Source organism: Delphinapterus leucas, chromosome X, assembly GCF_059928025.1.
Source record: "Delphinapterus leucas isolate spDelLeu-1000000601 "Yukka" chromosome X, BTC_Dleu_Yukka2, whole genome shotgun sequence".
NCBI classification, from domain to species: domain Eukaryota; kingdom Metazoa; phylum Chordata; class Mammalia; order Artiodactyla; family Monodontidae; genus Delphinapterus; species Delphinapterus leucas.
Window position 1 is genome coordinate 945,261 of NC_143150.1, and position 24,052 is coordinate 969,312.

At 48.0% G+C, this 24,052-nt stretch overlaps 1 protein-coding gene across 1 annotated transcript; it reads left to right on the top strand.

Annotated features, from left to right (window-relative positions):
- The first annotated feature begins 1,353 nt into the window (after window positions 1-1,353).
- On the top strand, window positions 1,354-23,528 carry MPP1 (MAGUK p55 scaffold protein 1). Its single transcript, XM_022566284.2, has 12 exons — window positions 1,354-1,622; window positions 12,167-12,310; window positions 12,490-12,568; window positions 13,597-13,682; window positions 16,527-16,595; window positions 18,068-18,264; window positions 18,682-18,788; window positions 19,491-19,571; window positions 20,268-20,348; window positions 21,793-21,995; window positions 22,246-22,320; window positions 23,188-23,528. The coding sequence occupies exons 1-12, from the start codon at window positions 1,521-1,523 to the stop codon at window positions 23,362-23,364; spliced, it is 1,401 nt and encodes a 466-aa protein (XP_022421992.1). The 5' UTR covers window positions 1,354-1,520; the 3' UTR covers window positions 23,365-23,528.
- Window positions 23,529-24,052: the final 524 nt, after the last annotated feature.

Genomic DNA, 24,052 nt, shown 5'->3' on the forward strand with positions numbered 1-24,052 from the left:
GCGAAAGCACAACTGATCTTTTTTGCTTTTTAGCTTGTCTTTTGATGAGTAAAAGTTCTTAATGCTAAAGTCAAACTGATCAATATTGTTTTATAGTCAATGGTTTGTCTCTATCCCAAAGTCTAAAAGTTCTTCGCTGATGTTTTCTGTCAAGAGCTTTAAAGTTGTGTTTTTGACACAGAAGTCCTTAATCCATCTGGAATAGATTTTTTTTCTGCATATAGCATGGAGGAGGGTTCCAGCTTCATCTCTTTCAATATAAATAATCATTTTCCAGCTTTGGTTAATGAAAAGTCCCTCTTTACTTACCTAACATGGCACCTGTATCGTATACACAGTTATACACATGACTGGGTGCGTTTCTGCGTTTTCTAATCTATCTCATTGCTCCATTAATCTATCCCTGCACTGGTATCGCACTGTCTTAATTTCAATAGCTCTCTCTCCTCTCTCTCTCTCTCTCTGTGTCTGTGTCTCTGCCTCTGTGTGTATGTGTGTGTGTGTGTATCTCAGCCTTCTATAGTTCCTTCAGGGTAATCTTGGGGAAGGGAGCCAGCAATCACATGAGCTCAGCCTCTTAGCAGAGAAAACTGGATGATCTGGCTGCAAACCTTTGCCCCTGGATTTGCCCTTCTTGTCTATGAGGTACTGGAAGGTCCAAATAAGATTACATAGAGTAATGAACTGCTTATAATACTGCGAGGTTACTCCCTTGGGGTCAAGGGGCCAGGTGTTTATCAGGCAAAGGTGTGTACAGATCGTGGACAGCCCTGAGCTCTGTAAGCACAGGAAATGTTTGTTTTGTTCAGAAAGTCTGTCGTCTAGGCTGCTGTTTTAACGCCACGAAGGCGTTAGGGTATAAGGAATTCTGCTCTAGGATTCGGAAGGAATGTTGGCTTTCTTCGCTTCCACTGATCCCTCAATTTTTTGTGGCATTAGCAGTAGGAGCTGTAGCCTAAGACAAATAACAGCAGCACAGGAGCCTTAAAAGGCCTTTTCTCAAAGTCCTGTGCCCACATCGGTTTCTGGGTGGAGCCTGGAGTCGGAGGGGCGGCCGTCGCAGCCCTCGGATGCTCCCCTGCCATCCCCACGAATTCGGCCCGGGTGTAGGTCGAGCACTCAACCCGCCCCAGGCTGTGGGTCCTCTGCGGTTTGGGAGCGGTGTGCTTTTTCCTATGACCCCTCTGGGATTCAGCCGCAGGGGCCTCGGCGGGAACAGCGCCTCCTTCCGGCCCTCAGGTGCGTAGCGCGCCAGGGGCCCGCGGGGCCCAGGGGGAGGGGGGAGACGGGAGGCGGGGGCAGGGGCGTGGCGAGGGTGGGGCGTGGGCGGAGCCCCTCCCCCGCGCTCTCGGCGCACAGCCTGCGGGGTGGTGACTGACCAGCCGCGCCGCTTCCCAGTCGCCTTCGCCGCCTCTGCCGCCTCCGCGCCGCAGGCCCGGGGCCCTGCCGCTCCAGGCTCTGTCCGGCCCCGTGTCCCCGCGTCCCCGCGTCCCAGCGCCCGGCGTCCCAGGTCCCGCAAGATGACGCTGAAGGCGAGCGAGGGCGAGAGCGGGGGCGCCATGCGCACGGCGCTCTCCGACCTCTACCTGGAGCACTTGCTGCAGAAGCGCAGCCGGCCCGAGGTAAGCTGCCCCCGGGGCCCGACGCGGGATGCGGGCCGGTCCTCGTCTCTAGGCCGCGCCTCCGGCCGCGGTCCCTCCCCGCCCGCCACCCTGCCCTCGGGGGTCCTGCCCCCGGGGTGGAGGCCGCGGCGGGTGGCGGGGTTCGGGCGGGACTCCGGGCGCGGTGGCTGGTGGCCCCCAGTAGCGCCTCTAGGCGAGAATCGGGAGAGGCCGCGGCCTCGACCGAGAGCTGATTAAGGTCAAGGGAAACTTCTTCGTGGACGGAAGTCAGGGTCACAGAAAGACTGTAAGGAACACATCCGAGAGTAGGACTGCTTGGTGGTTGTGTCAGCAGAAAGGGTTGTAAAAGCCAACGCTGGCCCCAAAGTGTTCACTCACCGTCCCTGTGCATTTAGGCAGGGCCCCTGGTGCTGGGGTGCAGATGGGTGGACCCCTGTGTCTGTTTGTGGACAGTCATCTCACAGGTAATTCTGCCCCCCAGATTCCTATGATGGCCCATAAATAGCTCATCACCTCCATCCTCAAAGATTCCCAGAGGGAAGGGTTGATAATTTTCTTGTTATCTCTCATTCTTCTGGGTGTGGCGAGGACCCAGCAAGGTAAGGTTGTCACTCAGGGTCTCTCCCACAAGGGCACGGCCACCAGGATGCTCGCTCACTCACTCATCTGAAGGCCGACGCTCTGTCGCATTGTCAGCCATCAGCAGCACCGACCAGCAGCCCTTCCATGTCCCCTGGCCTTCTCACAACACAGTGGCCAGGTTCCAAGAAAGGATGTCCACGGAGACACACAGACAGAGATAGAGGGCCAGGCAGAAGCTATCTTGCCTTTGATAACTCAGCCTCAGAACTCACAGTGTGAATCTTTTTCCTAGACTACAAGATCTTCCAGGGCAGGGCCGTTTCACACTCACTTTTTACATTTTAAATGCCTGGTAAGTGGGTCCTCAGAAATGTTTGCTGAATTAATAAGTGACTTAAGAGGTGGACATGCGATTCAGCATAGCCATCCACTTTCACTCATGAGGAAACTGAAGATCCACAAAGTAAAGCAGACTGTAGAGCCGTGGGCTCTGGGCTGGGTGGCATCAGCTCAGGTCTCTGCATTCACACCTGTCTGTCATTGCAAATCAGGATGAACCCGTGGGGAAGACCTTGGTTATTCAGCTGACAAGACAAAATTGGAAGTTATGCAGCAGCATGTACCCTAGGAGGGGCTCAGGCTCTAAAACTACTTGGTTCCTCATAAGTTTGGACATGGGATTTTTTTTTCTTCCCCACAATCAGCTCACTTGGCTGAGCCTTAACTCACTCCCCCCCCAAAAAAACCACCTCTCTTTATTAAATTTTCTTTTGGAAACTTTATTGAGGTTTACTTTAGCATACATCTAATTCACGGATTTGATTGTGCAGTTCAATGACATTTGACAGATGCATCCCATCATGTGGCCATCACCGTAATCATAATGTAGAACATTTGTGTCACTCCAGAAAGTTCCCTGATGGTCCTTTAGGTTCATTTCCCCGGAAACCTGGAAGCCACCCTGGCAACTTCTGGAAAACACTACCACTTTGCCTTTTTTAGACTGTCTTATAAATAGACTCCAAACATATGCAGGCTTTTCTTTCTGGCTCTTTTCACTTAGCAAAACCTGAGTGTCACCTGTAACTCAGTGCCCAGACCCTGTGTAGACCTGTCTGCTCCTGGTGGGGAGGCTGGAGAAGTCGTGTGCGGTTTTGAAAAGAGGCCCTTTCACTGCCCTCTGAGTAATAAGCAGTTTTTGTGGAGCTGTGAGTTGATCCTGCAAAAATACCAGATACAGTCTATTGCTTAGTCAGTTTGCTTGAGTGTATGAAAGGATTTGAACATGAAATAAGAAAACTTGGTAAAGCACTGAATGCAAAGCATCCAGACCTGCCAAGGTGTGGAGACTGGAAGAAGAATCTCCACACGATGAAAGGTGGCCTGACCCCACGAACCTGCTGACTCTTACTTCCTGAGGTTCACCCTCCCTCTGGGGCTCTTAGCAGTCTCTGCTGCCAACCCTGGGCTCTGCCTGTGCCTTTGATTTCTCTTCTCTGTAAAATGGACCTGCTTAGAGGGTTGCGGTGATGTTGACCTGACATAACGCCTGTCCAGCAGCAGTAGCACGTTTTGCTGTCCTAGCAAGAACCAAGAAAAGTTGTAAGGAAGTTGTTGGCTTTAAAGGAGTTCATAAACTCATGTTGCCAAAGGCTTCATTTAGGGAGATTGCTTTCTATAAAAGTTCTAAAGACTGGAAGCCCAAAGTTTCACCTCTGATTATAGTCGACATTTTGTATTGAAAAAGTATTGTCGGGCTTCCCTGGTGGCGCAGTGGTTGAGAGTCCGCCTGCCGATGCAGGGGACATGGGTTCGTGCCCCAGTCCGGGAAGATCCCACATGCCGCGGAGCGGCTGGGCCCGTGAGCCGTGGCTGCTGGGCCTGCACGTCCGGAGCCTGTGCTCCGCAACAGGAGAGGCCACAACGGTGAGAGGCCCGTGTACCGCAAAAAAAAAAAAAAAAATATTGTCAAAATATAAGTTTGCAGTAGGTTTGAAGTGTAGCCTGTCTCCCATATTTAAGTACATGTTTCCTTCCTTGGAGAAACGTTTTATGAGCTCTCTCTGACCTTGTTCTTTTTTGTAATCCCTTAGTGCACATAAGATTGGTTGTAAAATTCCTACTTTTCTCTTCAGTCCTGTTTGAAGTAGCCCTTCTCCCATGAACTGAAGCAATACGTTGAAAGTCCCTGAAAGTTCACTTGGGCCTGTCCCACATGGGAAATGACCTAAGAAATGTCAGGCTGCAGGTGAGTTTCCACTCAGAAGAGCTGTCTGTGGGCTCCTGGGCGGGGAGACGCAGCATCACCTGCTGTGCAGGGGCCAGGACGTCACTGGTGAATAGCGCTCCAGGCAGGGGACATTCAGGGTTGACGGGGGTCTTGAGACACTGCTACCAAATGTCCCCTGGGGCAAAGGGAGATGAAATCATTTGACATTTCATTGACTGCAGAGATTTTTTTCCCCTAAGCAGTGAGTTGCTCAAATCTTTCACTGTTGCTAAAAAAGGAGGGGAAGTGACCCCAGAGGTGGGAAATGGGAAGAAATGCTCTGAATTAGGGAACCAGAATACAACTTTTGTAACATGACATTTTCTTTTCTGAGTCTTCACTTTTCCGTTTTTCCTTCCCATAGAGAAATACACATGAGCAAAGTACATACGCAGTTGCCGCTGGAACGGCTCCTCTGTGACCACAACTCCCATCCGTGGAGGCCACCAAGCACGGATTGTGTAGCACTGCAGTGTTTACTTTGGGAAAAATCCGCGTGTCAGTGGACCCATGCAGCTCAAACCCGTCATTGCTCAAGGGTCGTCTGTATAGGTTTTTGCTCAAAAGTCACTTGCCAGAAAATTCTGGCTCAGAGGCGCTCCTCTTTCCCCAACTCTTCCCCAGCTCTTGTCATTTGTGGTGAAACCATGCTCAGCTGTTTCTGGTACCTTGAGCCCTCTCGGTTTTCTCATAGTTTTTCTTGTTTTCTTTCCCAAAGTGGAGCCTGACCTTGCCTGCCGTCTGCGGCGATCACTTGCCTTCTTGGCCTGGGCCTTCTTCTAAGTCTCCACATGGAAACAGTTGGCAAAGAGCCTAACAGTAGGCTGAACAAATGTTTGTTCTTTCCTCCATTCGCTGTCACCGGCTCTTAATCTGACTGTTTGGGTGGGAAAGCCACCCGCCGCCAAGTTTGTTTTTCATCTCTTTTTTAATCCCAACTTCCTTTGAGCCACTGCCTCTGCCCTTTGAACCCGCTGCAGATGTTTCCTCCGAAGGGGGTTTCAGCGCACAGGCGTTGCCACCCCGGCAGTGTGTGTGATTAAAGGCCGAGAGGCTGCAGAGCTGCCCCCGTCCTGCTGGGGCGGCGGGGAAGAAGGCTGGGCTCAAAGTTGTGAAGTGAACTCTGCAAAATGCCATCTAGTACCTTTGACCACATTGTTCAGCATCACTTGGTGGTCGTGGGGCTGGTAAGGATTGAAAAACGGCTCAGCTTTGGGGCGACAAAGCAAACAAACGAAATATTTGTAGCACGTTGGAATGAACGTATTACCAGCTATGGAAACAAGAAAAGTTAGAGCAGTTCAGGGGCAGGACAGGTGCCCGGCACGTGGCCAGTGGACGGATGGACAGATGGGACAGGGGACAAACTGCAGTCTAAGTTGTCAACCTGGACAAGTTAGTTACCCTGAGTGGCAGGCGGGTAACCTTCCCATTTCTTCAAAGCTGGGTCTGGGCCAGCTGAACTCTTGTGGACGTGTCCTGCCTTTGGTGTGGTCTCAGACCCACGGCTGGGGTCAAGGAAGCACCTTGGCTCCGTGCACATCTGTCTGTCTGTCTAGCCCTGCTCCTGGGATTGTCTGTGGTGAGGGGTGCAGGGGGCTGGTTGAGGGAGTTTCCTGCATGTCAGGTGCTGTTGAGGAGAGGCTGGCCCCCTCTTGCTGAGCAGTCAGGGAAGCCTCACTGTTGCTAGTTGGTTCTTTGGTCGCCATGTCGGAGGGTTGCGTTTATCTTACTCATCATTTGCAGCTTCTGGGTGAGCATGATAGTGGCTCTGAGTCATCTCGAAGGGGGACGTCTTGATGAATAAGCACATTTAAAAGACCAGCCTTTGAGATAGCAAGTCTTGAACTTTCCTGGGTGCTGAGTCCTTAATTTAAAGGCTGATGTGTTAAAAGCAATCTGTGTCATGGAGCCGAATGAGAAGGCGATGAGCGGAGGGTGCCGCTTTATCTGCCTGTTCCAGGCGCACAATCACGTAGGCGTCGGCCCCTTGCAAAGGTCATTTTGTCTTCCGTGGACTGAGACTTTCGAACCTGTCACTGTAGACGGGCCCAGCGCGTCTCGAAACACAGGTGAATCATCATAAATGGTTTATTGATGGCACTTTACGGCACATGATAAAATAATCTGATCTATGTTTTCAGATTTTATGGCCACCAGTACCTGCTTTGGTTGCTGACACAGATAAATGGTAGATGCTGATAGATCCATAGGATTAATTTCTGAGTTTGTTTTTCAGCTTTCTCAGCCCCACAACTACTAGTGAAAAAAGATTTGTAAGTCAGGATCAAGGAAAATCCTAAGTTTTATTTCATGCTTTGAGGCCAGAGATTTGAGATTTGAGCTCTTTGTGTATTCACAGCAGTCATTCAGTCAGCAATCCTTGAATTCCTCATTCTGTACATTCAGTCTCTTAACACATGTGCATGGTAAAAATATACAACTAGTACAGACGCTTAATTTGAGAGAAAGAATTCTTCCTTCCAGCTTGACGCTGCTTTTCCTCTGGTTTTCTTGAGTCTACTTAGGGAGCTGTTTGATCTTATTCTCTTTAAATGGGTCTGTGGCAATAGCTACCTAGCTTTGAAGAGTTTTAACCACATGGTTCCAGGTTGCCGTGGGCAATGCTTTGAGGAGCTATTTGGTCACTGTGTGTTGTGGCCTCTTACTTACCCATCCCAGAGTCTGGAAACTGATCCTGTACCCTGCAGATGTCTCAAGGATTGGTTGTTGCCTCTGTCCGTTCTTTGGTACTGTGCTCTCTTAGTTATAGCTCTTCGGTTGCAAACAAGTGCGACTTGCCAGCCATTTTGCTAGTTCTTTTACGCAAAAACTTCACGTCTGTCTACTACAAGCTCAAAAATAGTACCCCGTCAAAACCATGGACTTGACATTGGTATGACGTGTGAGTGTAGTTCTGTGCCATTTTGTCACATGTCTGAATATATGTAACCACCACCACAATCAAGATACGGAACTGTTCCATCAGCACAGAGACCTCCCTGGTGCCACCCCTTTATAGTCACATCTCCCCGTGTCCCCTTGGCAACCACTAATCTGTTCTCCTCCTCTATAATTTTGCCATCTCTAGAATGTTATATAACTGGAATCATATTGTATGCAATTTTTTATTGCTGGGAAGCGTCCCGAGGTATGGATAGACCACAGTCTGTTGAACTGCTCACCTATTATAGGCTGTTCTCCTTGTCTCCAGGTTTGAGTTACTACAAATAAAGCTGTTATGAGCCTTCATGTACACATTTTGCACAAACTTTTGTCTTGTGCCATTGCTGGGTTGTAAAGTAGTCATTTAGTTTTTTAAGAAAGTTCCCAACTCTCTTCCCAAATGGCTGTAACATTTTACATTCCCACCAGCCATGGATGAGAGGTTCAGTTTCTTTGCACCCTCACCAGCATTTAGTCTTGTCACCAATTTTTATCTTAGCTGTTCTGATAGGTGTGTAGTGGTATATTTCATTATGGTTTTAATCTGCATTTCTCCCTGATAGCTAATGACATTGAACGTCTTTTCATGTCCTCATTTGCCATCCTTCCTTTTACATATCCTCTTTAGTGAAATACCTGTTCATGTCTTTTGCCCGTTTTCTAATTAGATTGTTTTTATTGTTGCATATGGAGCATTCTTTATGTACTCTAGATGTTAGAATTTTTCATTGGATGTGGGGTTTGTGAATGTTTTCTCTCAGTCCACATCTTGTCTTTTCATCATCTTCACATAGGCTGTTACAGGGGTAAAGCTTTTCATTTTTAAGAGGCCCAATTTATCAGTTTTTCCTTTTATGGATCCCGCTGTTGGTGCCAAGTCTAAGAACTCTTGTCTAGCCCTAAACCCTGATGACTGTCTATGTTTTTTTCTAAAAAGTTTTGTAGTTTTACATTTTACATTTAAGTCCATGATCCATTTTAAAGGTCCAGTTCAGTGTCTCTTTTTTTGCCTATGGGTGTGCAATTGCTGCAGCATCATTTGTTGAAAAGACTACCCTTCCTCCATTGAATCGCCTTTGCACCTTGTCAAAATCAACTGGACGTATCTGTGTGGGTCTGTTTCTGGGCTCTCTCTCCTGTTCCATTGATCTTTATGTCTGTCCCTCTACCAGACCACACCGTCTTGATTATTTGTAACCATATAAATCTTGAAACCAGGTAGACTGATTCCTTCTACTGTCTTCCTTTTCAAAATTGTCTTAGCTGTTCAAGGGCCTGTGCCTTTACATCACGTACATTACATGTCGTCCACAGGTACTTTTTTCATGTAACCTGCAGGGATCGGGTGAGTGAAGCCACTTGTGGGTAAAAAATAACATCCCAGATGCAGGAGGATCCACAGCTCATGCTTAGCTTTCCTCCCAGGGTGCCGTGGAGAGTGAGCTAGAGAGCGTGTGCCCATCTGCAGGGGGGCAGGTTCCACAGGGACGGGTCTTCTGATTGTTACTAAACGAAACAAAATAAAGCAGAACCTTAAATTCTACATTCATTCCTTCATCAACTTTCCCTCTCACTGTAGTCACAGGATCGGTAGCCCTTCCCTTTATCTCTTCTCTGTCATGTGTGTGTGGACCTTAATGTCGTTTCGTGACTTGCTGTAGGTAGATTGTAAAAAGGGAAAGTTAGTGAAGGCTTTTGTATTATTCTGACCGGTTGCTGACCCAACAGCTTTAGTCCACTTCTTGCTGACCCAGCTCCTCCCTGATCTTGTTCGGGGCGGCAAGATGCCCAACTCAGTTCTTATTTTCTCAGCCCCCTTTGCAGCCTGGGATGGCCACGCTGTGTTCTGCAGTTCTGGCTGATGAGCCATGAGCAGATATCCACTGGGGAAGTTCAGGGACAGATGCCACTGGCCTGGCCCTTCTTCCTTCTTCCTGCCTTGAAAGTGGAGCTGTAGGTTGGGTGGGCAGCTTTTCAGGAGACGTTTTCTCAGAAGCCCGAGCCCCAGCCCGTTGTGCCCCGGCCAATTCCTCCTGTGTGCACGTTCCAGGCTCTGCTGTCTTCTGGAAAAATTTTTGAAATGTCTCATCCCTGATGACTTCCTGTTTTTTGTCTGTGGGTTTCTATTTACCCTCCCCCCTTTGGTCTCATTTAAACAGGGTCCAGGCTACACGCGAGTACTTAGGCTGCCAACTTGAACCTAAATCACAATCACTTAGGAAAATTCTATCTTGCAAGAATAGAAAGCATTGTACTTTGTAGGGCTTTAGGAATAATAGGCTTTCATTTGCCTGTTTAGAAATTAATTTGAAATGAAACGAATACAGTTTACTTCTCACCTCCTTCTCTAGTCACCCAGTTCCTCCCTGTTGTTCATGTCTCTTTCCAGAGGGAGATGATGCATTTACAAGCAAATATGAAGATATTCTTATCTTTCACTGTTTATGCTGATGATAACATACCTTTCCTCACTCTTTTTTTTTTCCACTTAATATGTCTTCCAGATTAACCTCTGAACCTCCTTTTCAGGGCTACCTGGTGTCTGTGTGCCAGGATGCCCCCGCACAGATGCAGTGGTAACTGTATTAATGGCTTATGTACTGTAGACGACCTTGAAGTTCTGTGTGGTTCTGGGCTCCCAGGTCTCATAAGTCACTTTTCTAAATATAGCCCTTTGTTAGACAATTCTGCTTTAATAGCAGTGCCGTGGAACTCAACGTCATGAGAGGTTTTTGAAGTTCTAGTTGCCACACAAGGCAGTTTCTCTTTGTCAGTACTTCCCTCGTTCTGTAGACAGACAGATAGGTCTAGCTGTTCCCACCTGGGGATATTCCCGCTTCTCCTTTGCCACCAAGTGGCTGACGAGGTGTCCTGCTCACCGCTCCACCCATTGGGAAGGTCTTCCCTCCCCACGGTGTCTGAGGGGCACCCCCAGGTGCGGCTGGATTGCAGCCACAATCCATTTTCAGCTCGGTCCTCACACAAACCAGGGCCGGGCCTCTTCCTTCTGCGTGTGGTTTCTGATTGACTGTTGTCTCTTCAAGGAGATTTATTCATATTGTGCAGCAGCCACTTACTCTCGTTGGCGTGTGGTCTCAGAGCAACGCTGTTCTTAAAAGCCCAAACCTGGAAGCGCCCCAAAGTCCATCCACAGTAGAACACCACACGAGGGTTCCAGTTCCCTGCTCCATGGCCTCTTCACTGTCTTAGTGCCATTCCCTTCCAATGTTTTATCTGAAAATTTTCAATCTCACTGAAAAGATGAAACAATTTTATAGCAACTTCCATTAGCCATACCTCCTACATTCTACCATTAACATTTTGCCATGTTTGCTTTATCACATATCCATCCCCAAACCATCCATTCACCTTTTTTTTTGTTTTGCACTTCAAAATAAGTTGCAAAGATCAGAACACTTCACCCCTAAAAGCTTCAGCATGCATATCATCGGCTAGGGTTCAGTATTTATGGTTCTTTTTTAAATTTTGTGGTTAAGTTTACATACAGTGAAATGCACTGGATGAGTTTTAACAAATGCATACACCTGTGCAACGCAACCCTGGTCACAGTTTGGAACATCACCACTCCAGAAGGTCTGTCACGCCCTTACCCAGCCTACCCCTTCCCATCCTATGAGAGGCAACCACTGTCTTAAATTTTTTTTACTGTAGTTTTTTTTGCTTGTTCTAAAACCGCATGAATGGTCTCCTCCTGCAGGTGGACTTTTCAGCTATAGTGAATAAAGCTGCTGTGAACTGTGTGCAAGCCTTTCTGTGGGTGAACACCTAGGAGTGGGGTTGCCAGGGCATAGGGTCAACGAATGCTTAACTTGATATAAGAAATCGCCACACTCTTTTCCACGGGGCTGCGCCATTTAGCGTTCCCACTGGCGATGTCTGGGCGGTTCCAACATCTGTCCTTTTCCCTGTACGCTCCCTAGTGGCTGCGGAGTGGTATCACGGTGACGTTGGCTCTTCGTAGGCCTTTAGTGAAGAGTCTGTTCAGACATTTCGTCCATCTTTTCATTGCTCATCATCCTGTTATCGAGTGAGAAGAATTCTTTACATGTTGTAGGTAGAAGTCTTTGTACTCGGGCTGAGAGTTTTGGTGAGAAGTTTTTAGTTTTGATGAGATCAATTGTATGCTTTTTGATTATTGCTCTCTGTGTCTACTAAACCTTTGCCTGTCTCAGTGGAGTTTCTCCACGAACAGATATTCTTAACTTTAAAGTATTTGTAGTTTTAGTTTTCGTTTTTTTACAGTTTTCTGCCTCCTCCCAGGTTTTGAAGATGTATCGTGCTTTCTTCTCAAAGCTTGGTGGTTTTACCTTTCACGTTTGGAACTAGTTCTGTATATAAAGTGATGTGGGGACCAACGTGCCCTTGGCCTGTGCAGGGTTGACCCAACACCATGGATTACAAAATCCATCCCTCTGTGTGCCCTCCTGCCAAGGCCACGGGCCTTAAATTACTTCAGATTTATACTAAAGACATCTTTCTAGAGTGTAATCCGTCCAGCATTGCTGTCTTCATGGTCGGGGTCAAGGGGTCACAGTTGATGTGTCGTCTCGGGCTGATGGCAGGGGTAGCCACTTGGATAAATAATGCTTCACATCAAGTCTAATGCAACTGGCCACCAGCCTTAGGAGATAAGCGTTGGTTTGCTGAGCCTTTGGGGTTTTAGACGTGCAACAATGACCCGACGGCTGCTTGCTTCATACATTTCTCTGCTGTTTTGACCCGACAGACTGTGTCACCCCAGCTGAGCGCCGTGACGGAGGACATGTACACCAACGGGCCTGCCGCCCCGGGGAGCCCCACCCGGGCCCAGGGCCAGGAGGCTCGGAAGGTGCGGCTCATCCAGTTCGAGAAGGTCACCGCGGAGCCCATGGTAATCCCTCTTCCTCCCCACCCCAGGCCCCTCATGGCAGGCTTCTTGCCCCTGCCAACTGATGACACCTCGTGTGCAGACAGAAAATATTTCTCCCAAGAAGCTGCCTTAAGTTGTCTTAAAGATCAACTCAGAAAGAGCTTGCAGTTAAACTTGCTGTGCCCTCGTCTATCTTCCAGGGAATCACGCTGAAGCTGAATGAGAAGCAGTCCTGCACGGTGGCCAGAATCCTCCACGGCGGCATGATTCACAGACAAGGTACAGGCGTGTTTTGTTCAGGGATTCATCCTTTACTCCCTGTTCAGGGCTGAGGGGCACGAAGCTTATAGTGTTCAAAACAGGGAGCATTTGTGTGCGTGCCAAGAGATTTTTTGTACCGTAATGACTGGCTCTTTCGAATGATGAATCACCCAGCGCCACTGTCGCTCCCTCTGAGCATTCTCATACACTTATTTATGCCAATACTTTTGCAGTTAGTTAACATTTGAGCAACTACTATATGCAACCCCTTGCACTAGACTGTGAACACATAGCAGTGAAGAAAACAGACCATCTCTACCTCCTGAGGCTACCAGTTAAACTGAGAAAATAGGGAATTCCCTGGCGGTCCAGTGGTTAGGACTCCGCGCTTTCACTGCCGAGGGTGCGGGTTCCATCCCTGGTCGGGGACCTAAGATCCCACAAGCCACATGGCACGGCCAAAAATAAAATAAAAGAAAAAATAAATAAACTGAGAAAATAGATATTAACAAATAACGACAGGTAACTGTTGTATCTCCATGTGAAGCTGCCGTCAATTTGCAGATGCATCATTTAGTAAAAGTGCTTTTCTGTGTATCAAGGGTAGCACAGGTATTGATACCCATTCTTCACATAGAATCTAAACAGTGATTAACTTTACCACTTGGTAGCATTTGGAGGTCTTAGCTAAACAACAGAGAAACATTGAGCTTTCTTGTTCCTTGGAGTGTGTTCAGCTGTGTCATAGCCCCCTGACGTCAGGGGGACTCTAGTTCCAGGACACTTTCAGGACCAAGTGCTTTTATTTTGCAGTTGGAGTCCTGAGGTCAAGGAAGATGACATAATCTTAAACCGTCGAGTGCCTGTCTTGCTAGGTCCCTGAAGGCCATGAACAGAACATTCCCATCTCTCATGGTTGAATGGTTTCAACCCTGTGTGTTCTACAGTCTGTCGTACAACATGCTCTAGATCATGGTTTCTTCTCTGTGGCGTTTTGACTTCTGTTGACACCTCTTTCGTCTGAACGTTTGTTCTTCTGTTGGTAGGCTCCCTTCACGTCGGAGATGAGATCCTAGAAATCAACGGCACGAACGTGACTAATCACTCAGTAGATCAGCTGCAGAAGGCAATGGTGGGTATTCACTATGCCCTTGTCTTCGTGAAGCATCGATCCGCATTGGTGTCTGTGTACCTCATTTTTCTGTGAAAGTGTTTATACCTCATTGAAGGGCCTCTTACCACTGCTAGTCTTTATTCTGTGCAAGAAATGACAGCTCTCTGTCTTCATTTAGTAAACTTCTAAAACAAGGCAAAAGACCCAGAGTGTCTGTCTAGAAAGAGTGTTGGACTGCAATGGCAGCTCTGAATCCCGCTCTCCTTTACTCCAGCCCTGTGATTTGGAGCAGGTGAATTCACTTCTCTAGGTCATCTGTAAAATGAAGATGGTAGTAATTGCTGTTCTTATGTCATAGATTTGTTACAGAGAACAGCTGAGCTATAATAGGTGAAACGTTGAATGTGCTCTTTAGACGCAGTTGTGCCGGGCATCGTGCTGGGTGTTTGCCTCTCGAGATTCTTCACCATCCCTGTCCGCCCCTGAACACAGCAGAGACCCTTCCTGTAACCAAAGCAGGAAAACACACATGGGGTAGTCGGGTGTAATTGGTCACGGCTGGTAGGAAGCACCCCTCAGGCACTCAGCAAGGAGATGCCAGGGTACCAGCCAGGGAATGAAGCAGAAAATAGCAACTTAGGGAAAAGTTTACTTTGAACCAGAGCTGAGGAAACTGAACCTTAGAGAGCTCTGAAGCATGGCTGTTTAAGGATAGACCTCACCTCTGACCCAGATGAAATAACAGGGACCAGGTTTACCCTGCTTCTTGAAATGCCTCACGTCCTAAATATTCATGTAGCTGATGACAGAGGATTCAGAATACTTGAAGCAAACACTGTCAGGACTGCCACATCCTGCAGGATAGACTGTGTACCCTCTGCCACATGACAGCCTCAACAGGTTTAAAGGATTCAGACCATACAAAAATGTACCGTCCACCCACAATGAAATGAAATTAGAAATAAAAAACAGAAAGATACCTGGAAATCCCTAAATATTTGGAAGTTAACACCCCTCTAAAGAAGTCACAGGCCATAGGAGAAATCGCAAGGCAAATTAGACACTGTCTTTAAATGAACAGAAATGAAAGCACAGTGTATCAGATTTTGTGGAATGCCACTGAACTCGGACCAAGGTGGAAACGCCTGGATTATAAAACGAGAAAGGTTTCAGTCAACAGCCTCAGCTTCTACCCACATAAACTAGAAGAAGGAAAACAAATGAAACCCAAAACAAGCAGAAGAAAAGAAGCAAACAACCAGAAATAGAACGGACAGGACCTTGGTAAATGAATGTGGAGGGTGAAGGGGTTTGTAAGATATAACTCTGAAGTAGGCATAACCCACCTATGAGCAACTCTATAGGACCAATGGCCCAGTTCCTTCCACAAAGAAAAGACTAGAAAAGAAAACACTGCAGGGAGAACAGGTAGATGAAAATTCGACTCTTACAAGACATATCCACCAATTGCAAACAGTGTCGGACCACGTGCCCCAGACCCTTCATTCAGCGTCTTCCCACCCTCTGGAGCGGGCCACCTGTTTCCCACCGGGACACTGGCTGGATCGTTTCATGGTCACCAGCACGAGGAGCAGTTTGGCCTAATGGTTACTTCTCAATAGAACATGATGCACGTGTTTTCTCTGAGCCGATGGCACAGCTGTATCCCTTCGCATTTCAAGTATGCGAACATTCAACATTTGTGCTTCTTTTTGATTTACGTAAATAAAATCAACTATGTAAAAGGTAATTTGTGTCGTGGCAAAAGTTACCATGAACAATACACTTGGAGAAATACTTGTTGTGCATATAATAGGTAGACAGTTAACAACTCTAATATTTAAAGTGCTTCTAAACTTTGTATAAAAAGACAAATAACTAGGGAGTTCCCTGGCTGTCCAGTGGTTAGGACTCTGGGCTTTCACAAGACAAACAACCAACTAGACAACTGGGCAAAAGATATAAGAAGAAAAAGCATATGGCCAATGAGCTCTTGAAAAGTGCTCAATTTTGGTTATGGTAATAAAATTACAAAATAAAGCAATCATGAAATAATTTCCACCCATCAGATTGGCAGAAATTTAAAACGAACGTTAACATGTAATTCTGGCAAGAATTTCAGGGGAAAGGGAATCTCATATGCTCCTGGTGAGAGTGGAATTTTTATAGTTTTTTAGAAAAGTAATTTGAGGATAGCTATAAAATTGTTTTTATCCTTTGACTCTGCATTTCCATCATGGGGTTCTATTCTGTATAAATCAAATGCAAATATATAAGGACACGCGTTAAAGGGTGTCTACTGCAGCAGATTGTAATAAAAAAAAAACTGGCAACAGTGGACACGCCCAGTAATGGGGAGGGTGGCTGAGCAAGGGATGCGGCAGAGCCATGAGACAGAGTGAGTGAGGTCTTCATGTATCAACCTGGAAGCAAGTCATAGAGTAATGCATATAGTATAATCCCATTTTTGTTAAAAACAACCAGCAAAAATACACATGTCTGAATATGTGTGTAAGTATTTAGACACATGACTGACCCTTTATTGGTGTGGAGAAATGTGTGGCTATTTGTGTGCCAGGGCTCATTTTAAGTACTTCTGGGGACCTGTTGGGGGTCGACTGTGCAGAGGAGGGAAAACTATTAGCCTTTGTTCGTTATTCTTTGTTATGCTGGTTTATGGGGCACATGACACTTCTGTCTTGGAGGAAGCATTGTGCTACAAGATTTCAAAGTGTACAGTAAAGATGGCTATTGGGAAAAAAATGCCCAGGACTTTGGGAGGGGAAAAATGACTTAATGAAACCCCCAGTCACCCCGGTTCGTTTTACACGACAATTTTATTTCACCTTTCTTTTTTAATAGAAAGAAACCAAAGGAATGATCTCATTAAAAGTAATTCCCAACCAGCAAAATCGGCTTCCTGCACTGCAGGTAGGTGGCACCATCTTCTCTGTTGTGATGATGGCAGGATTCAGGCCCAGTGTGTATTCTTCGAATTTGATTGAAATGATGTGATTGTAAATATCTCAACAAGCATAGCTGCCTGGTACTCTCTGAACCAAACTAAAATGTGTTACAAACTGGCAGGCGTTTCTCTGACCGTGGGCACGACTGGCCCTTTGCAGCTCATTGGGGCTGCGGGGCCCTGACAGATAAATGTGGAAGAAGGAAGTTTTAAAAAAATAACTCTGAAGTTTCTGTCACAGGTCACTTATCATATGATGGTATAATTTTCTTTTTTAAAAAACTTGTTTTAAATTGAAGGTTTGGTATATATGGGCACATATACAATAAAGGACACAAATCATAAGTGTAAAAGTAGATGAATTTTCACAAACTGAACACACCCATGTGACCAGCGCCGTAAGAGTCCCCGTGCCCATTTCCAGTCCCGCCAGCCCTGACTTCTAATTCCAGAGACGAGTTTTGCCCCTTTTTGAAATTTGTGTAAATTGACTCATGCAGTATGAATCCTTTAGTGTCTCATTTTGTTCACTCGGTGTGAAGTCTGTGCTGTAGCAACAGGTGATTCCTTCTTATTCATTTGTTGTATGACTATGCTCTGGAGGGCCTTCTGTGATTCCAGCTTTTTAGTTCTTACAAAACTTAGTGCTGCCATGAACCTCTTTATACCTGAGTTTTGGTGCATTTCTGACGAGCTGTAGGCTGCGTGCCTCTTTCATGATGTTGCCGAACTACTTTCCAGGGTTTTCCATTCGCGGCTGCAAGTCCCAGCTCTTCCACGTGGTCACTGTAGCACTTAGAATTATCTGGGCTTTTTTCCTTCATCTTGGCCGTTGTGATAGTGGTGTTATGTTGTGCTCTCTACTGGGAAGTGGTGTCTTCTCTAGTTTGTTAATCAGCCTTAATTTCATGAATCTTCAGAGAACCAATGTTGCCTTTCTTGATCCTTTCAACTCTATTTTGTGTTTCACTGGTTTCTGCTCTTTATTATTTCTTTGGGTTGGATTTTTACCCCTAATCTTCCTAGCAGAGGTAACTGGTATTAAATTCTGATATAGCTTCTCTCAGTCTTTGTTTCTATGTATAAAGAAATACTCTTTTAAAATTTCAAGCATACTAGGTATTGTTTTTATTTAATGATATTCTCATTTAATGTTATATCAGCAGCATTTTCCCAGGACATTAAATATTCTTCTACAAATTGATCTTTATAGTTGCATGGTAATATATTCTGTAGATGGCCGTATTTAATTAATTCCCCATTCTTGGAAAATCAGATTGTTTCTAACATTTCGCTCTAATAGATAATGCTATGGTGAGCGCGTGTATCCGTGTATTGTAACTGACAAGCTTCCATGTAGAAGTAGATCGTGAGGTCGGGACTTTGGGCGCGTTCACAAGGAAACAAGTGCATTTCACATAGTAGCCTTCTTTTTCAGATGTTCATGAGAGCACAGTTTGACTATGATCCCAAAAAGGACAACCTGATCCCTTGCAAGGAGGCGGGGCTGAAGTTTGTCACCGGGGACATCATCCAGATCATCAACAAGGATGACAGCAACTGGTGGCAGGGACGGGTGGAAGGCTCCTCCCAGGGGTCGGCGGGCCTGATCCCCTCCCCCGAGCTGCAGGAGTGGTGAGCTGCCAATGGCAGGGACCCATGGCTGCCACGCTGCTCAGCTACCGAAATCTGTCATCCTGTGTATAGTTTCTGTTTCTCAACCGGGCCAACCTTCCGCTTTTTCTGGAAGAATGGGCGGGGTGGGGGGGGCAATGATGCCTTGATGAGCCTGACTGGCCCTTATGGGTGAAGGAGGATGACTGGCTCTCCCTTCATCCGTGGATCTGTGTTGCCACAAATGCTTTCCCTAAGCTTTAGGTCCCTAAGCCCGCGCTGGGACTGCAGCCCCCTCTTTCTCTGCTGGAGGAGGACAGGGTCTGGGATGACACAAAGGGCAGGAGGCACATGGGTCTGGGGGTTTTGTGTAGAAGGGACGGCACAGGCTTTTACACCAGGAAGCCACCAATGTCCTCGGTCATCTCTTCCCTCCAGGCGAGTGGCGAGCGGGGCTCAGTCTGCTCCGAGTGAGGCTCCGAGCTGCAGTCCCTTCGGGAAGAAGAAAAAGTACAAAGACAAGTACCTGGCCAAGCACAGCGCAAGTACGCTCCCCAGCCTCCCCGCTGCCCGGCACATCGTTCTCACCCCCAGGGAGCCAACCCAACAGTCTTCCAGACCCTTCTCAGTACATCAGTGCCATCAGTGTGGCCAACTGCAGGGTCTGAGCAGCCCCAGACAGTGGCCTGTTTTCCTTAGAACTAATTCACACTTTGTCCCTTAGCTGCCATGGTCGGAAATATATGAACATTATAAATGCGTTTGAGCGGATTGTAGATAGCAAGTGAAGAATAATCTACGATTGCGCCACTATTTATTGAATGCCTCCTTCCTGCCGGGAGCATTCTAGAGAAAGACAGGAGCAAAGCACAGGGCCTAAAAGCTATGTCAGGGGCCTCCAGTGAGGCAGATGTGGCCGGAGCATCGTGCTGGTGGCAGAGAGGAAGGGACAGCAGCGCGAGCTGGAGATAAGGGGAGATGACAGGCGCGTCGGGTAACGAACTGTGGAGAAGAAGTGGAGAGGGTGGGGGCCAAAAGATTAGAGAAAATCCGAGTCCAGAGGACTGACCAACAGCCGTGCTGAGTTTATATGGTGCGGGGGTTGGGAAAACCAAAAAACAGACCCCAAGGAAGGGCATCCACGATCCAGGTTGTCCCTGATGCTGTCCGAGCCGGTATAGCCGGTCGCAGCCTTCGCTGTGTGCCCAGCTCTGGCATGAACACGGCTTGCTTTTCTTTGTCTCTAGTTTTTGATCAGTTGGATGTTGTTTCTTACGAGGAAGTTGTTCGGCTCCCTGCGTTCAAGAGGAAGACCCTCGTGCTCATCGGTATCTTCTCATTGCTTTGCCACTTAGAGTACATCTCTGCATCTCTGTTCTTATTTCCCTGCCTGCAGTACGTAACCTCCCTCACTCCCTCTCTCAAAAAAACAAAACAAACAAACAAAAAAACAAGGGCAGTGAGGAAGAAAAGGAAACGGGAAGGCAGGTGTCTTGGGTCCTCCACGTGGAGCAGATATAAGGAGTTTTCTGAGTCCTTACCGGGTTCACGTTACAACATAGGGTAAACCTCACATGGTTTTCAGCAACTAACTCTTTCGGGCTGTCTGTCCGTCTGGCGGCAGTAGGGGTGCTCCAGGCCTATGCTTCCAGGTCCTCCCCATCTTTAGAGTGAAAACATGAGTTGGTTAGAGGACCTGTATGAGGGTTCTGTTTAAATTTCCAGTAAAAGTCAGTTGCATTCAGAGTCCAGTAAGGCAAATATACTTCAAAAATAAACAGAAAATGCCATGTGGTAGCTGGCTCCTCTGCGGAAATGCCAGTTGTCTTCGGAATCCTAACTGGGACCCCAGCGCCTGGAGCCCCCGGTCCTCCTGACACCAGCCCAGAAGCCACGCAACTCGCTTTGACCTGTGGCTCATCTCGGGGTCTGAGAGATGAAAACCCCTATCCCATTCCTCTTCCTAGCCCCACCTTTGTGCCTGGGGCAAGAAATGGAAGCCTTTATCTCCTCTGTCTGCGCAGGAGCCAGCGGAGTGGGCCGCAGCCACATCAAGAGCGCCCTGCTCAGCCAGAGCCCGGACAAGTTCGCGTACCCCGCCCCATGTGAGTAGCTCGGGGGCCTCGAGGACACGATGCCGTGGTCATCTGTCTTTTCCTTTGTGATTTGTTTTTCTTCAGCTGCGCCACTTGCAAGGTCTTAGTTCCCTGACCAGGGATGGCACCCAGGCCCCAGCAGTGAGAGCGCTGAGTCCTAACCACCGGACCGCCAGGGAAGTCCCTCCTTTGTGATTTTTTTTAAAAAATGTTTGATTATAAAAAGAAACGCCAATTTGGAAAGATACAAATTTGTGCCCATAGTTGCTCCCACTAAAAAAGTAGCTGTGCTGTTTGTCTACATAAGAGAAGCAGCGGTCAACATTTTTATACTGCTTTAAAAGATTAAACAAATAATATGTTATTAAAAACTTATGTTACTTTCTTTCATTTTAATTTATATTATAAACACTTTCTCATATGCCTAAATCACTCTGAGAGCTCTCTTCCGGTCCATTGAGTGGCTAAGGAAATTACAGGACAGCCACCAATTTTCATGAAATGTTTTCTCAAAGTAGCGCTCAGTAAGGCCCCCGTAACCCCAGCAGCTGCTGTAGGAGAAGGGTCAGGCCAGCAGTCAGGCGGACGCTTAGATTAGTTGCATTCCCAGGAGCGAATCTGTGTAGAAAACTGGATTCTAAACCTGTTATTAGTATTTTTTTTTATTCCTTGCTTCTCCGTTTTGCCTTTGAGGACAGAGTGACACACTGGGGTCAGAAAGCAGAAGGCCTTGGAGGTAGAAATAACCACGACAGTTCCACCATTCAATAAGTTAGAATGAGAAGTGAGTTAGAAAGGGTAAGAGGTGAGGATAACTCAGGTCAAAGAAGAGTCATCGTTTTATAAGATGGAAAGAAAGACGCGCGGCAGTTGTGGATTGGGGAGAAGGTGCCCATTGAGACAGACCAGAGGATAACGCAGGCGACCAGGGGGTCGCGTCTCAAGCTACAGCATCTGTAGCACGTTTTACTCAGAGGATCACTTACATGAGTAATCGTAAACGTTGTGACTTAAGGACATTCCAGCATTTAACAGTGTGAGTTTAAAGCAAACCAGAGTACTCTTCTTTCCAAACAACGAAAAGGAGACTTTCAGTGTACTTCCCAGAAATCCTGACTGTAGCCTGGAGATCCGTTTCTAAAATATTTTCAGCTGTCATTTCTTCATTTCTGAGCTTCCGTGTCCCTGGGGTTGGTGTTTGAGAGATGCTTCTTCATAAAGGGAGGAGGATGGTACTCTGGCTCTTGACAGTTAAACGTGTTCTGGGCGGATGGGGGACTTCCTGGTCCTCTTCGTTTCCCAAAGTCAGCCCCTCGGGGTCCTGTGTGAGACACCCCTCCAGGAAACTCCGTGCGCTAAACGCAGCTGGGGTGGCGGTGGCGACGCCAGCGTCCGAGCCCTCGGGAGCCCAGGAGGCCCTGAGTTGCTCAGGGATTTGGGTTCTCGTGCACAGATACGACACGGCCGGCCAAGAAGAGTGAAGAAGACGGGAAGGAGTACCACTTCGTCTCCACAGCGGAGATGACGCGAAGCATCGCTGCCAACGAGTTCTTGGAGTTTGGCAGCTACCAGGGCAACATGTTTGGCACCAAATTTGAAACAGTGCACCAGATCCACGAGCAGGACAAGATCGCCATCCTTGACATTGAGCCCCAGGTGGGTAGGCATGGAAGGCGGGAGCGGATGGGAAAAGGGTGCTGAAGGGCACAGCTCGTGGGACCCTCCCGCGAGTGCAGATCTGTGCCACGAGCTTTCCCTGGGATCACCTGGAGGAAGAACAGCAGGACCAGAAATGCTGGAGACGGTGCGGGGGTTGGCGAGGCCCGAAGATGCCAATCGCAAAGGTCCGTCACGACAGCTAACTCCTTTTCTTCCCCTCTCTTCTTCCTCCACTCCCTTTTTCCAGACCCTGAAGATTGTTCGGACGGCAGAACTTTCACCCTTCATTGTGTTCATCGCACCCACTGACCAGGGCACTCAGGTGGGACTGAAGGGTCTGTGCTGGGTGGTGGTGGGGGCCGCTCTCCAGGCCCGTGAGGACCGGGGCATCAGTCCGGATCGTTGGCCAGAGCGCCAGCAGAGCTCAGCTTCCCGACCCTAAACCTAACCCTGCCTGCTGCTGTCCCCTTCCCGCCCGGCCAGGGGCCAGAGCACGTGTGCCTGTCCCATCTGTTAAGCACACAGTGTTAATGCACTAGCCAGGCCATTGTTCCAGAAGAGCAGATCCTGACACTGGTGCGACATGGGCTTAAGAGGGGCATCTGGGGGCAGGGCAGGGACTGTGAAGAACAGAGGCGGCCCTGGGCCCACGTGGTGCATGCTGTGCGGGGAGGGGCAGGAAGGAGGCCAGGACCGTGTTGAAAGGCCTCCCCGCTCCCCAGAGCCGAGCTGCCCCAAACCCACCCCACAGGCGCTTTGCTTTGCACTGAACCTGTGCGTGGGGACCTCCCTGGGTCTTTCTCAGTAGCTGTGTGGTCTCCCATCGTGTGGATGTAGCAGACTCATTTAGTCTCCTCATTGCCTTCTTGATGGCTATTTAAGTTTAAAACTTATTATAAATAATACGACGGTCGATGGCCCTGTGCGTATGGCGTTTGACTCGTGCAAATATATCTGTAGGAGAGATTCCAGGCAGGATTGTGTTGGGAACGGGGAGAGAGGTCGTCCCTATGCCAGGAGCATGTTATGCAGTTTCATCTTTGGTGCAATCTGCTAGAGGGGAAGCACAATCTCACTGTACTTGTACGTTTTACTGGAATCGGTGGTGCTGGGGTGCAGACGGGTGGATCTCTGCTCCATCCATGGCGCCCTCTCTCCCCCTCCCTCCCTTTCTCTGTCTCCTCCACAGACGGAAGCCCTGCAGCAGCTGCAGAAGGACTCCGAGGCCATCCGTGGCCAGTATGCTCACTACTTTGACCTCTCACTGGTCAATAACAGCGTCGATGAAACCCTTAAGAAATTGCAAGAAGCCTTTGACCGGGCATGCAGTTCTCCGCAGTGGGTGCCCGTCTCCTGGGTTTACTAAGCTTGCAGAACAGGGGGAACGACTATGGGCCCCTGTCGAGCCTTAGGAACTCCATTCCCCTTGCTTTAAGACAAACAGGATCGCCCCAGCTAGCTCTGTGTCAGCTTCCAGCTCTCTGCAACTATCCTCATGACCAGTGGGTATCCATCTTGTTCAGGTTTCTGAAGGGCTGGGCTCTGACTTCCCTGATAGATGGGGCCCCGTGGATCAGGATTTCAAAAGGATCTCTGGAAATTGGGGTCCGGAAGTACCATCCAAACACAGCTGCTGATCAAAGATGGTACACACGGGGAGGAAAAGCAATGGACCCTGTCCCTCTGAAGCCTGCACTCCTTTACCTTCAATCACACTGGGCATTTCATTTGTCTTTGCTTTGAAGAAAGCTTTAACTGCAACTTTCTAAACTGCCAAATGAAACAGCTGTGCAATAGGATGAGGTCTGCTCTAGCGAAACCCTCAAAAGCAATAAAAGTGTTGCTGTGTTAAAATAAAGCGCCAATGACCTTGTACCTTTTAACTCTCTGGGTTTCGACCTGTGCCCCAAGCCTCTGGGAGCAGCTGCTGGAGGATGGTACCAACACCAGACGCCTCTGCTGGGTTCACAAGTCTCCCTCAGGCTTGTGAGGACCTTAAGCCTAGAGGTCAGTCAGGATAAAAGCCTACATGCACGTGGCTGGTGCCTGTGTGC

Coding starts and splice junctions, on each gene's coding strand:
- MPP1 (XM_022566284.2), top strand. CDS start 1,521: ATGACGCTGAAGGCGAGCGAGGGCGAGAGCGGGGGCGCCATGCGCACG. Junction 1,623..12,166: donor AGAAGCGCAGCCGGCCCGAG/GTAAGCTGCCCC, acceptor TTGACCCGACAG/ACTGTGTCACCCCAGCTGAG. Junction 16,596..18,067: donor ATCGGCTTCCTGCACTGCAG/GTAGGTGGCACC, acceptor CTTCTTTTTCAG/ATGTTCATGAGAGCACAGTT.